Here is a 15,266-nt window from a genome sequence, read left to right on the forward strand (position 1 = left end):
TCATACTGGATTAGGACCCACACTGAGGACCACATTTTTCCTTAATTATCTCTTTAAAAACCTATCTCCAAATACAGTCACGTTCTGAAGTGCTGGGATTAGGATTTCTTCATGTGAATTTTGGGGGGACTACAACTCAGCCCATAACACCCCCTAAGTATTTCCCAGCTATTAAGTTGAAATAAACTTGTAGTATCAATTTAACCTTGCATGATTTGTAGATGTAAATTTGACTTTATTACCATTAATTGTTGAATTATCAAGTGCATGATGCAGTGCAATCAAGTTTAACATAGCGTGGTGGGTAAAAGCATCTAGATTAGAATCCTTGCAATCCAACCAGATGCTTAAGTGACATTTGGCAAATTATTTATCCTTCCTTAGGTCTTTTGCCTCATCGTCATAATGGGAATAATAATAATGTCTAGCTTATTGGGCTGTTACAAGGATTAAATGAGATAGATATATAAACTAAACTAAATGCTTAATGTCAGCTGATCGTATTAATACTATTTTCAGTTCAAAGGTGGAATGGACTGATTTGTGACTAAAGATTCTGTATAAGCAAAAGTAGATCTGACATTTTTAAAATGTAAAACAATGCCATTATTTTCACTAAATTATTTTTATTTAGAAAATATAGTTTCCATAAAAATGTTAACATAAATTTATCCTTTCTAAATGACTTAAATTTTCAAAAAAAAGTTGTTTTAATTTCTCATATGATCAATATAATAAGCGTGTAAAGGAATCCCAAGACCAAGAAGTTTAAAATCCTTTGGTATAAAAATACTACATTGTATAAATGAACCATTGGTTTATTCCTGTGTTCTGTCAATGAATTTTATGTGGTATGTAAGTCTGTGTATGTGTCCCACTGTGTACAGGTCTGAGTTCTTCTAGGTAGGGAATATACCTAGACCATTTTAAAGCATTGCATTAAGTAAAGGTGAAAATACGCAGACTCCAGAAATATTAATAGTAAGAAAGTGGAATTAGGGCTGGGCATGGTGGCTCACACTTGTAATCCCAGCACTTTGGGAGACCGAGGCGGGCAGATCACTTGAGGTTGGGAGTTCAAGATCAGCCTGGCTAACATGGTGAAACCCCATCTCTACTAAATATACAAAATTAGCTGGGCATAGTGGCGCACGCCTGTAATCCCAGCTACTCAGGAGGCTGAGCCAGAAGAATCGCTTGAACCCGGAGGCAGAGGTTGCAGTGAGCCGGGATTGCACCACTGCACTCCAGCCTGGTGACAGAGTGAGACTGTCTCAAAAAAAAATAAAATAAAATAAAAAAAAAATGAAGTGGAATTAGCAGGACTTGGACAGAGCAACAGGTAACTCAAGTGTGTAAGGGCCAAAGGAAGAACAGATAGGAGGAAAATGAGGAAACAGCAGTATCTGAGAACTTCTGTATTTCTTGAATGTAATTTGGGAAAAGAGATGCAGTAGGCCGTATACGCCTGCCTTGATTTCTTCTCAGACCTAGCTTCTGTCTACTTGATGCGTTTCTAGGAATTAGTGGTCAACAGCCAGCTGCAGGCCTTTTATTTGGAGCAGCTAGGAACTTAGATACTTTTTACTTTTTCCTTTCATCTTTCTAGAGCTTTGTCTTGAAGTCCCCATCATCTAGGGAATGGGCAACATGGGGTCACTATCTGAATCCCAGAAGTCTTCCTGTTCCTTACTAAGTGATTGTGCAGATCAGAGATTCCATGGGAGAGGCCTGACTGCAGGGGCCCCACTGACTGTTCTGCATCATGTAGCATGACTTTTGGATGAGAAAATCAGTCTGCTTCCTGTAAGGTATTCAGGGCCACCCACTGTGCCTCTAGTTCTGTATATAGGCTTCTAGCTCTGTGATGAGCCATTGCAACATTTAGTTGGACCCTTAAGCCTTGTTTGTCCATTAAGGGATAAAGTTTCCTAAACAGTAGTTTCCTTCATCTTTGCAAATTCACCATAGTGCCTATGGAGTGCATATTCAAAGGCATGAATGAAGGAATGAATTACACTTTTAAATATACTAAGGCCACTTAACTCTTCTAGAACTGGTTTTATATAACTGGTGAGGGGACATAAGTAAAAAGTAAAAGGGTGTTTTACTCAGCTGTTTAAAGCACTTGTAATGCTAAATCATGGCATGGTATTTTAACAACATGACATTTTCATAATAGTGCCTATTCAAAAGTCTTGTCCTGGTATGTTAAACAAGATACAGTAAATATGGACTATCAGAATGTGAGCTTTCTCTAAAATGCAATGTGCACATATATTTTTCGGTGAGGAAGCTAACTTCTCATTTGAAAGATGAGGTACAGTATATGGTTAACTTGTAAAATAGAAATTCACTTGCTTTATAAGAACGAAATCTCATTTAAAGAAACCAGGTTTCTTAGGCATGCTTCCTTTTTTTTATATCAAATGTTCTAAGTTTTTTTCAGCCTCTTTAAACCTGCTATATTCTGAATTCAGTAATTTCCATACTATGCATGGTTTCATAAAGGACACAAAATTAAAGAAAAAAGGTACCCATAGATTGCCTCAGAACCCTCTTTTCTAGCAACCAGCAGGAATTTACCAGGCCAGCATCAAAGACATGTTTTTTGGGTATATGTCGTAAAACTCTAGAAACATTGCTTACAAATACTACTGTGCAGCTATATGTTTGAAACTATAATGTAAAAAGGGTACCATCTGTTGAACTCTTACAGTATCAATTAGGTTGTATTATGTTCACTTTAGGGACAAGGCAATTCAGGCCCTTATGACATTAGTTACTCACCCATATCGTTCACAAGTATTGGAAGCAAGAATACAACACAGACCTATATGGTTCCAAAGCCTATGCCATTAGAAATAGTTGTAAAGTAAGTGTTCTTCGTGAGCTAAGACAATCGTCCTAGGTTTAGCATTCTGTCTTGATATGTAAGTGATCAGACAGGTAAACATTGGTAGAACTGAAATCCTTTGATCATTTTACCCTTTAAATTCTTCTCTGGGGTGGGAAAAGCTTGTTTTCTGTTTTGGGTAACAGCTTTGAGTATAACTGACATGTAATAAGTTGCACATACTTAAAGTGTGCAGTTTGATACGGTTTGACATATGTGTACATCTGTGAGGCCATCACCCGAGATGAGAAAATTCACAGGCTGCAAATAAAAATGATCTCAATACGGCCTCTGGAAGAACACTTGATCTAGGCTGAGTTGATCTAAGGAAATACATGAGTATCCTGTAAATGGTGAGGTCAGACCTAAAGGTAGGCACGGAGCTCGCTATCTGACAAGCAGGGTCCCCTGGCCAGGTTCACTTCATGGGTTAGTCTGGGGGCTACCCTGCCCACGTCCGGAAAGCGGACCTACCTGGAGCCTAACCTTGACCGGCACACGCTTCCGCATTCTCCAAATCCGACTTCTACAGACACCTGTATGGGACGGGCCGAGTTTCTAGGTCCGCGATCACACCAAAGGCGGAAGCTCGTCAGCGCCCGGCTTCCAAAATCGCGCCTCTCAAGGCTTCTTGAGACATTTTGTCTCCCGGCATGCAATGCGTCTGGCCCGGGTGTCCTCTGCCCGGAAGACGGAAGTGTAAAGACTTCCGGTCGGCGTGATCCTGAGGCGTGTGTGTTCGTTTCTCAGGTGAGTTCGGCGCGTCACCGGTCCAGTGAGACATGGGACTTGGGACTTGATTCCGCCACCCCTGGAGAATTTCGTTTCTTGACACTTGGTGGGCTGTACTTGAGCTCCGGTCCGGCAATGCAGGCCTTGGTTGAGGGCGAGGGTTCCCCGTGTTCTTCTTGGTGGGGGCCCTCCGGCTTCCGAGTGCACTGGGTGAAGTGGAGCCTTCTCCCCTGTTGTTCACTCCCGCTGTAGTTAACTTCGGCCCTCAAGGTTGTTTACCGCCCGCTTTTCTAGCCCCTCGCAAGGGTTGAGTTATGTAGACAAGGGAGCGGAATGAGTTGGTGATTGCCGGCGTTCAAAAAATGTTAGTCATTCGTTCAACAAGTATGCAAAATTCTGTGCACTGGGCCATCTAGCAGTGAAAAAGACCTTTCCTTCTACCTTCGTGGAGTCTGCAGTCTGGGGAGAGGGTGGGGAGCGTGACAGAAAACAGTAGTTTCAGGTTGTAACACCTATTAAGCAGAGAAGGGAGCTTACGGAGGTCAGAGGAGTCCTTTCTGAGGTATCGAATGAAGGAGCAAGCCTTGAGAAGAGCAGTTGCCAGGCATATAGGGTCAGCAAACATGAAGGCACTGACTTAGAGATAGTTTGGACTCGTTCAGAAGTAGTTGGAGCCTGCGGGGAGGGGGATGGAGAATGAAATGAAATAGAGTTGAAGGAGGCAGGGGACAGATAACAAATGACCTTGTAGATCTTGAATATATATATGAGGGGAGGTCTTTAAAGAACTCGAATAAAGGCAGTGAATGCTTTTTTTTTGAGACGGAGTCTCGCTCTGTCGCCCAGGCTGGAGTGCAGTGGCGCGATCTCGGCTCACTGTAAGCTCCTCCTCCCGGGTTCACACCATTCTCCTGCCTCAGCCTCCCGAGTAGCTGGGACTACAGGCGCCCGCCACCGCACCCGGCTAATATTTTGTGTTTTTAGTAGAGACGGGGTTTCACCGTGTTAGCCAGGATGGTCTCGATCTCCTGACCTTGTGATCCGCCCGCCTCGGCCTCCCAAAGTGCTGGGATTACAGGCGTGAGCCACCGCGCCCGGCTAGTGAATGCTCTTTTAAAAGATCACACTGAGCACCTTGTGGAGGATTTAGGGCCCAACTGAGTGGAAAGAAAACAAGAGTAGGAATAGATAAGTTTAGAGTCGTTAGGTTGGCTTGAGAGGATGGATAATGAAGATGAGGTGAAGTGTTAAAAAAATCATTTTGTAATTTGTAAGCTGTTGCGTAAATGTAAGGTGATGATGTAAGGTGATGATGCTCTTGCATTCTGGGGAAATTAAATTTCTGTATTTTGTAAAGAAATTCAAGGTGCTTTCAGAATTGGTTTGATTTGTAGTTTGCTTATGACTACAAGTTTGATTTGATATCTTAATTGTTATTCAGTGACTGTATGTACCATATTGATCTTCATATAAGTTGCATGTTGTCATAAAAAGTGAACAGATTGAAGAGTTTTACTTTTCACTTGTTTTGTAGAGATACCTGTTGGCCTGGTTTTCTAAAGATTTGCCTTTTTTCTTTTTTATATTAAAGATTTGCTTTTGAATGTGTGTTTTTGTTAACTTCAGGTAAAACATGGCTAAAAGCTTACGGAGTAAGTGGAAAAGAAAGATGCGTGCTGAAAAGAGAAAAAAGAATGCCCCAAAGGAGCTCAGCAGGCTTAAAAGTATTCTCAAACTAGAAGGTGATGTTTTAATGAAAGATGTTCAAGAGATAGCAACTGTGGTGGTACCCAAACGCAAACATTGCCAGGAGAAAATGCAATGTGAGGTGAAAGATGAAAAAGGTGAGTATGCTGCTGCTTTTTCTTTCTTTCTCTCTCTCTTTTTTTTTTTTTTTCTTTGAGGCAGGGTCTCCTCCCTCTGTCACCTAGGCTAGAGTGCAGTGATGTGATTATAGCTTCCTGCACCCTTGAATTCCTGAGCTGAAGCGGATTCTTCCCACCTCAGCCTTCCAAAGCACTGGGTTACAGGCATGAGCCACAGTGCCCAGCCCCTCGGTGCTTCGTTAAAAAAAAAAAAAAAATCTCTCAAGTCCGTTCTTGTATATAGGTATGTTTTGGATTATTTAGAGTGGGTCTTTGGTGCTTATATAGTAGCCTCCATGTCTCAGGAATAAATAGTTCTACAGGAGTAGACAAATCTAGACACACTCTGGTTGGAAGGGTACACAGTTCACTCAGGGCCTAGGCAGCATAGGTCTTCATTTTACTCTTTGTAAGATCTAATTCCCATTCTATGAGTCCTATGCCCTTATACTATTTTCCTGAAAATCACGGGGTTTCAGTATTTCATTTTGACAGTTTCTAGGAACCTTTGTGTCTTAATCATGAAGTGATTAAGACTTAATGCTGCTCTTTGCACATTTAATGCACCAATTTGGCAGCAAACTAAATTAAGCATTTGCAATACCTAGACTTTAAAATAGAAATACATTTATTTGATGTCTTATGCCCAAGGAAGAGAGTAGTATTCTCAATCTCGCAACCTTAGGGATTTTTTTTCCCTTTAAAAATGGCTGTTTTTAACTTTTTCTTCTTCCCATTTCATCCTTCTCCCACTCCATATGAATAAAAATTACAAAAAGCATTTTACTTCAACTTCTGTGAGAAAAAGGGGCCAACCAACAGAAATATCCTCATTTTTCCACTACCCAAATCTATAAGAATTCAGATGTATGGTCTGTTTTCCCTTTTTTATTAATGTTCTCTCCAAAGCCAGTTTCTCCACTTGTGTTCTGAATCCTCTCCCCCATTACATTCTCAGGGGTTGTACTCATGGCATCTGCCTTATCAGTCTCCTCCACTGGGTCATTGCCAACAGCATAGATGTGTTCTGGGATGTTCAATGTCAAAAGAAAGAAAGAAAAATTTCTCCCTTGACCTCAAGTTCTCTCAATCTGCTGCTTTATTTCAGCTGTCCTTGAAACTTTTTGAAACACTTGCCATAACTTGCTGTTTTCATTTCCTCACACACACGTCACCCCTCCTTATTGGTTCTTTTTGGTTGTTGTTAAGACAAAATCCACATAACATAAAATTATGCATTTTAAAGTGTACAGTTCAGTGGTATTTAGTACATTCATGTTATTGTGCAACCATCACCTCTAGTTCCAAAACACGTTCCTCACCCCAAAATAAAACTTAATACCCATTAAGGAGTCTGTCTCTCCTCCTCCTACCCCCAGCCTCTGGCAACCACTAACGTGCTCTTGTCATGTGTGGATTTACCTGTTTTGAATATTTCTTATAAATGGAATCATATAATACCTTTGTGCCTGGCTTATTTCCCTTATTCCTTCAAAAGTGTGGTGCTTTTGAAGGTCACCCACATTGTAGCATATATCAGTACTTCCTTTCTTTTTAAGGCTAAATAATAGTCCATTGCATGTACCACGTTTCATATCTGTTCAACAGTTACTGGACATTTAGATTTCTTTCCCTTTATGGGTGTTGTGAATATGCTGCTGTGAACATTCAGGTGCACAAGGTTTTGTTTGATAAGTGGAATTGCTGGGTCATATGATAATTCTTTTTGATGTTTTCCACATCAGCCACACTATATTACATTCCCACCTGCAGTGTTTGAGTATTTGAGTTTCTTCACATTCTCACTAATACTTGTTTTCCATTTTTGGATTATAGTCATCTTAGTGGGTATGAAATAGATTCTCATTGTGATTTTGATTTGAAGTTTCCTAATGACTAATGACATTGAATGAACTGTTTTTTTGTTGTTGTTTTGTTTTGTTTTTGTTTTTGTTTTGTTTTGTTTTGTTTTTTGAGATGGAGTCTCACTGTTGCCCAGGCTGGAGTGCAGTGGCATGATCTCAGCTCACCACAACCTCTGCCTCCCAGGTTCAAGCAATTCTCCTGCCTCAGACTCCCAAGTAGCTGGGATTATAGGCATGTGCCACCATGCCCAGCTGAATTTTGCATTTTTAGTAGAGATGGGGTTTCACCATATTGGCCAGGCTAGGCTGGTCTTGAACTCCTGACCTCAAGTGATCTACCTGCCTCAGCCTCCCAAAGTGCTGGGATTACAGGTGTGAGCCACTGTGCCCGGCTGAACATTTTTTCATATGCTTATTGACCATTTGTGTATCTTTTTGAAGAAAGGTCTACTCAAGTCTTTTGCCTTGTTTTTCAGTTACGTTGTTTGTCTTTTTTTATCGGGTTGTTAAGAGTTCTTTATATGTTCTAGATACCAGATGCCCATCCACTCTTGATTCTTTTGGATTGATCCTGTTTTCTTTTCTCTCCTGTTCTCCTGTTTTCTATTTCTTTTGTTATACCCTCTAATTTCCTTGACCTTATATTCTGGTTCTTATTATTTGGTTTACTCTTATATTTTTAGTTTCTAAAAGTTATTCTTTTTTCTTTTTACTGTTCCTTTTTCTTTTTCTTTTTTTTCCTTTTTTTCTTTTTTTTTGTTTTTTGAGACAGAGTCTCACTCTGTCTCCCAGGCTGGAGTGCAGCAGCGCAATCTCAGCTCACTGCAAACTCCACCTCCCGGGTTCACACCATTCTTCTGCCTCAGCTTTCCAAGTAGCTGGGACTACAAGCGCCCGCCACCTCGCCTGGCTAACTTTTTGTATTTTTAGTAGAGATGGGGTTTCACCGTGTTAGCCAGGATGGTCTCGATCTCCTGACCTCATGATCCGCCCACCTCGACCTCCCAAAGTGCTGGGATTACAGGCGTGAGCCACTGCGCCTGGCCTACTGTTCCTTTTTCATAGCTTTATGTTCTTTGTGTTTTGTGAATGCCCCTTGAGTCATGAACTCTGTGTTCTAAATGGGCTTATATCTTCTCTGATTTTCCTAAGGGTATTAATTAGCTTTTGAAATGTTTATCTGTGGTATGTATTGTGTGTCTTTCCTCTTGGAATTCCCTCCCAAGCCATTCCATTCCTTTACTTTTGTCTCTTTCTTTCATATTAGAAGCTTTTCTCAAATGTCTGGTGATCAGTGGTCGTTGTTTGTATTTAAAAGTGCGGCACTACAATGATAATTGGAAGCTGGAGGGAGACAAGGTGTGGGAGAGGTTATATCAACTACTAGATGTATAGAAGAATTGGAATGCCTCCAGGAGGTTTTATTCAGAGATCTCTTATATCAGAATCTGTTAAGTCTTTTTTTTTTTTTTTTAATCATCATCCCCAGAGGGAAATTCTTTTATGTCCTGCCTGGGGAATGTCTAGATGCCCCTATTCTTAGATATTTTAGGAGCTAAAGGTTGGTGGGACTGAGACTGAGGGAGTCTCCACATTTAGTAATCTGTGTGTTATCAATTTGGTTCTCATCTCTACCCTCAAGTTCATGTTTTTTCTTATTTCTACTCTTTAAACTGCCTGCCTGATTTCTTAAGCCATAAACCTAGTAGGCATCCTTGATTCCTCTTTCCTTTATTCCCCATATCTAAACCATTAGCAAGTCTTACTGATTGTCCTAAAAATACGTTAGAAATCTGTATACATTTTTCTCCTGCTTTCACCTTGATTCAGATGGCTGTCATCTCTTGCCTGTACTATTATTGGAGCCTTTTTACTTCTCACTTCCGCTCTTGTTCCCTTCTCATTTATCTTCTACATATCCACCAGTGTGATCTTTTCAGAAGGTAAATCAGATTATATCACTGTCATGCCTAAAAACCTCATTATCGTAACATGTTCGTACCAGTGCCTACCAGTTCTTTTTTTTTTTTTTGGAGACAGGATCTCATTTTGTTGCCCAGGTTGGAGTATAGTGGCTGTTCACAGGTGTGACCAAGCCCACAACAGCCTTGAACTCCTGGCCTCAAATGATCCTCCCACCCCAGTCTCCCGAATAGCTGAGACTACAGAAGCCTATAGATACTATACCTGGCTGAGGTTTTCTTTCTGTTTGCTTAGTTATTCTCCCCTCAACAGAACATCGTAAACTCTGTGAGAACTAGGAGCTCATATGGACCACTATATCCTCATAAAGTAGAACAGCACCTAAAATAATCATTCAACACCTAGTTATTGATTGGCTGTTATATACCAGACACTATTCTAGATACTGTGGAAACTGATGAATATCTAATATAATGCCAGGTAGTCAAGATAATAGAAGACCTTGTGTATCCGGGTAAAGAGGTCCCAGTGAAGGACTCTGGACGTGTCCTTCACAGTGGAGAAGGTTCTAGGTGTACCACAGCATGCTTGCACTGAGCTTCCTGCCAAGTCTCCTATCAGTAGAGCTGGATCTCTGAGTGTTACCTAGCTAGGAAAAGTATGCCAGCCCCAGGATGTGTCCAGGTAGCTAGGAAAAGTATGCCAGCCCCAGGATGTGTCCAGGTCTTTCTTCTCTGTTGAGTGCCTGTCTCTGCCATTACAACCCTGCTGCTGACTACTCCATCGAGTTCATTAGAAGTTCGTTCTCAGTTCATTATAATTTAGTTCAAGTTCATAAGAAATGGCCAGACATTCCTAATCAGTTCATTACATCTAAGGTCTATCCCTTAGAAGTGTAGGTGGGCTTACTGGCTTAACTCAAGGAATCACTTAATATGAGAAATGTTCTTGTAACTCACATGTGCTCAGAACCATATATCTACTAATGTACTAACTCACAAGCATGCATCCTAAATGTTTCCTATTTAACATTACTATTCGAAGGAAGAGATCATGCCAACATTCTTTAGAAAGTTTTTTCTTCTCTATTTTCGGTCTACCTTCAGTTCTAATGTTCTGATATTCTCAGTGCATTAATATGCTCAGTGCATTAATATGTATGCTAATACACAGGGTGGTTTTTTTCATACATGGTGTTAACAGTTTTTCCATCTTTTTGTGCAGATGACATGAAAATGGAGACTGATATTAAGAGAAACAAAAAGACTCTTCTAGACCAGCATGGACAGTACCCAATATGGATGAACCAAAGGCAAAGAAAAAGGCTGAAGGCAAAGCGAGAGAAAGGAAAGGGAAAAAGCAAAGCAAAAGCAGTGAAAGTGGCAAAGGGTTTGGCCTGGTAGACTCTTAAAACCTTGGAAAATGCCACACGGGATAGATGATGGATTAGAATGTATACACATGTATACTTTGATTTCAGCTGCCACCAAATGAAAACTATTTGTTTTCCTATTTTAACTTGGCCTTTTTTCTTCAGTTCAATCCCAGCATAACTCCAAGTTTGTTTTGGGAACTTAAATAAAATATTTTCTTTGATACATCCAAGCTCTACTGATACTTTAATTGGATGCTACCCAATATCCAGTTATAATCAGGCTTCAAAGTTCTGTCAGGTATTAATGTGGTTAGACGTTTTTACAAGTGGTAATTATAGTCAGTAGAGATAAAACAGATGATGTACTGACAAATTTTTGTGAACTTAGATTTAAAGAAAGCTGTTGTATAATCATATCATTTAAAAATACAACATTAGGCCTGGGCACGGTGGCTCACACCTGTAATCCCAGCACTTTGGGAGGCCGAGGCAGGCAGATCACCAGGTCAGTTCAAGACCAGCCTGGCTAATATGGTGAAACCCCATTTCTACTAAAAATACAAAATCAGTTGAGCATGGAGGCATGCACCTGTAGTCCCAGCTACTCAGGAGGCTGAGGCAGGAGAATCGCTTGAACCCAGGAGGTGGAGGTTGCAGAGAGCCAAGATTGCCCCACTGCACTCCACCCTGGGCAACGGAGCAGGACTCTGTCTCAAAAAAAAAAAAAAAACATTAATGGATCTTATAAAGTACTTGTGTGGAGCTTTGATTCCACAGAATAAAAGATATTTTGTGTGTAGATCTTCAAGTTTGATTTTTTTTTCTTTCATATATGCTTAAGGTTTTTTAGTCCTAGAGAAGACCAGATTCTTCAATTAAATGTTTTCTTGTCTTAATTTTAGGTAGAATATTAACATATACAAGTCAGTATGATTTTTAGGAAATTAGAACATTTCAGGTTTTTAATGGAAACTGATTTAATGTTCTTTAGTGTTCATGTGTAGCCTAATATAGTATCATGCAGCATTTCCCAGAGTGTGTTCTTCAGAATCAGTTTCTCTGGATGCTTGGTTAAAAAATAAATAAATTGTGTTCACGTCAATTTGGGAAATGCTACATACTTGATGATTTACAAAAGATTTTAATTTAGGATTAGAATAGTCCTACAGGGTTCCAGCGGTAAAGAAACCTGTTTAACTTCTTATCTTTGAAACTAGTTTTCTGAGTAATGATTTTTAGTTAAATCTGTCTTACTACAGTTTGCTAAATTCACTTTTATTTAAATTTACTTTAAGCAATCTAAACTTAGCATTCCCTCTGAATTTCACTATAATCAGATTAACCATCTCATATGTAAACTGGAACAACCAAATACTGAGTGCCTATTATGTGCTAGGGACTTTCCAGATGCTTGGAACAGATTGAATAAGGTAAGATTTCTGCTCTCATAGGGCTGAGAGCTGTGTATCTGTTTAGAAGAGGATGTTAACTTCCCAGGAGAACGCAAGTAAAATGTGCAATATGTTAGAATAAGGCCACTTGGTCATGAGGTCACAAACTTTGTGTCAGGCACACTGCTAAATTGGGCACAATACAGAGATAAAGAGGACATGACCCAAATGTTTCCGAAAATTTAAACTTATAAAATTTGATGCCAGTAAACTCTTGGAATTATTTAAATATAGTAGGCTCTTCTCATTTTTCTCAGTAGTTTATTGAAAAGTTGGTAGATAACTTTAAATGCTTAAAATTTCTTAACAGCTAAGATATGAATTGAAAGACAGATGTCGGCCGGGCGCAGTGGCTTAAGCCTGTAATCCCAGCACTTTGGGAGGCCGAGATGGGCGGATCACGAGGTCAGGAGATCGAGACCATCCTGATTAACACGGTGAAACCCCATCTCTACTAAAAAATACAAAAAACTAGCCGGGCGAGGTGGCGGGCGCCTGTAGTCCCAGCTACTCGGGAGACTGAGGCAGGGGAATGGCGTGAACCCAGGAGGCGGAGCTTGCAGTGAGCCGAGATCTGGCCACTGTACTCCAGCCTGGGTGACAGAGCCAGACTCCATCTCAAAAAAAAAAAAAAAAAAAGAAAGATGTCATTCATGACTTTTGTTGCCTTTTGGTATAGGTATGAATCACAATAGCATTTGTGAGGGAAAAGTGGATATGTACATTTTTATTCATAAAATAAAAAAATTGCAAACATCCAGTTAAGCCACTGACAATATCAGCCTATAAATATACTAGCTGAATTATTTACGTTTTTTTTTTTTTTTTTTGAGTTGGGGTCTCACTCTGTCACCCAGGCTGGAGTGATTGGCACAAGCGTGGCTCCGCTGCAACCTCCACCTCCCAGGCTGAAGTGATTTTCCCACCTCAGCCTCACCAGTAGCTGGGACTACAGGTGGGTGCCACCACGCCCAGCTAATTTTTGTATTTTTGTAGACACAGGGTTTTGCCGTGTTGCCCAGGCTGGTCTCAAACTCTTGGACTCAAGTAATCCACCTGCCCCAGCCTCCCAAAGTGCTGGAATTACATGCGTGAGCCACCACACCCAGCCTAATGTAGACATTTTTTATGACTTTTAAAAAAGGGGCCCGGCACCAAATTCCAGCACTTTGGGAGGCCGAGGCAGGTGGATCACCTGAGGTCAGGAGTTTGAGACCAGAGGTGAAACCCTGTCTCTACTAAAAATACGAAGTTAGCTGGGCATGGTGGCAGGTGCCTATAATCCCAGCTACTTGGGAGGCTGAGGCAGGAGAATCGCTTGAATCTGGGAGGCGGAGGTTGTAGTGAGTCAAGACCACACCATTGCTCTCCAGCCTGGACAAGAAAGCGAAACTCCATCTCAAAAATAAAGTCTACATGAGTGATATTACACACTTGGCACTTATTTACATTTTGGCAGCATTGTCAGATAGAGACCAGTGCTAAGGTTATGTTCATGTTTTCTGTGACTGATAACGTCCAATTTGATTCTACTGATAGTAGCTTTGAGCTTTTATCCAGAGCCTCTCTGATGTTAGGGTTTTCACTTCAGTGTGTCCAGTCATGAAGTTTGTCCATTCAGGATTTAACTTAAAAGTTAACAAAATGAAAAATCAAAGTACCGTTACCAAAAAACATACGCGGGAATCATGTTCTCAAGTGTCATATGGCCTCTGGAAAGGTGACTGCTGAAGAGAAGTTTACTGACACAGTGTTGTGAGTAGCCTCTAAGGCACTGAGTTCCTGAAGACTGCCAGCAAGATTCTCCCCACCTCCAAATATTGGCAGGAAATTTAGAGTAGCATTTCAAAATTAGTGCAGAGGTATGGTCACATCTTTGTCACTTTATTTTTAAAGATTACAAATCGAGAAGTATAGCATAGTCCTTTTATCTTTTAAATAATTAGCTTATCTTTTTGAAATTTGTCATCTTTTTGACTGACATTTTCTAGAGAACTGCTGTAAAGCCACAAGATGGAGCTCAAGGTAAGCACCAAATCATTTTGGAATTAGATTGAGTGAGCTAAATCACATTAGGAATTGAATGTAACACTTTCTGTGTTTTAAGAAATTAAGTCTGAAATCAAAATATTATTTAAAGATGATCAAACCTGCTTCAAGTATTAACTCATTTAATCTGCCAAGCAATCTCATGAGTTTGGTACTAATGTTATCTCAGTTTGGTACTAATGTAATCTCTGTTTACACATGGGGAGACTGAGGCACACAGGCCATACAACTGAAACTGAAATCTGGGATTCAAATTTAGGCAGTGTGGCTCTAGAGCCTATACTCTTACAATGCCATTCTGCCTCTCAAGGATGTGCAAACTCTTGCTAAGAGAGAAAGGTGATTTTAGGATAGAATACCTATTTTTGGGTCAACCTATGATAGACTGGGTTCATGTGGGCTCAGGATCAGATAAAGAGCACGTTTAAGTAGAATAATGATGTACAGAACCTCCTCAAGTCTCTAGACCTAGAGCAGCCTGGATATCCCCAGGTGACGCTTCATTAGGAATGGGCTGAGCAGTCCAAAAGGGGAAGGTGTAGGCCATGATCATTAATTGCCCAAGGTACTAATCAGAGAAGAAACGCAAACTGCAGTTGAACCTCTAAGGTGGAATCAAGTAGTGGTTTTGACCACATCCTGTTTTCTACTGTCACATTAGTGTAGATATCTCTTCCCACTATGTAATTCACATGCTACATCAAATAAGAATTCTGCAGTATATATTTGCTTATTAGGAAATTTGGATATTTTCAAAATTTGGATCCATGTTTCTGGGATATGGCTTAAGAGCTGGAGAAGAAAAATAGCTATAAATGACTTGAATCAAGTATCTGAAATGAACTGGTGGTGATGGTGAGGGGCAGCAATGTGTAGTTTAGGGAAGTGCTGACCACAACATAAAATTGGGAGGAATCTAAGGTATTGCCAAATTTATAAATACTACAATAGAAATGCAGATGCTAAGCTGTTGGCTAACCTTACTAGTTAAGTGACTAACTTCTGATGCCGTCTGGCAGAGTGATTCAAGTTTGTGCTAGACACAAAATATATGTCTTTTTCCCTCTGTTTGCCTGCATATATTAATAAAAACACCGTTGCAGTAGACAC

The 15,266-nt window shown here is 40.3% G+C and overlaps 1 protein-coding gene across 1 annotated transcript; it reads left to right on the forward strand.

Annotated features, from left to right (window-relative positions):
- The first annotated feature begins 3,551 nt into the window (after positions 1 to 3,551).
- LLPH (LLP homolog, long-term synaptic facilitation factor) lies at positions 3,552 to 11,455 on the forward strand. The gene is made up of 3 exons (XM_033221372.1): positions 3,552 to 3,646; positions 5,255 to 5,472; positions 10,506 to 11,455. Exons 2-3 carry the CDS (start codon positions 5,262 to 5,264, stop codon positions 10,682 to 10,684), a joined length of 390 nt encoding a protein of 129 aa, XP_033077263.1. The 5' UTR covers positions 3,552 to 3,646; positions 5,255 to 5,261; the 3' UTR covers positions 10,685 to 11,455.
- The last annotated feature ends 3,811 nt before the right edge of the window (positions 11,456 to 15,266 follow it).

This window comes from Trachypithecus francoisi, unplaced genomic scaffold (assembly GCF_009764315.1).
Source record: "Trachypithecus francoisi isolate TF-2019V2 unplaced genomic scaffold, Tfra_2.0 Lachesis_group11, whole genome shotgun sequence".
NCBI lineage: Eukaryota > Metazoa > Chordata > Mammalia > Primates > Cercopithecidae > Trachypithecus > Trachypithecus francoisi.

Bases quoted from the DNA above. Each gene is read 5' to 3' on its own strand.
- LLPH (XM_033221372.1), top strand. From the start codon at position 5,262: ATGGCTAAAAGCTTACGGAGTAAGTGGAAAAGAAAGATGCGTGCTGAA. The intron at 5,473-10,505 runs GTGAGTATGCTG...CTTTTTGTGCAG, and splicing joins TGAGGTGAAAGATGAAAAAG to ATGACATGAAAATGGAGACT.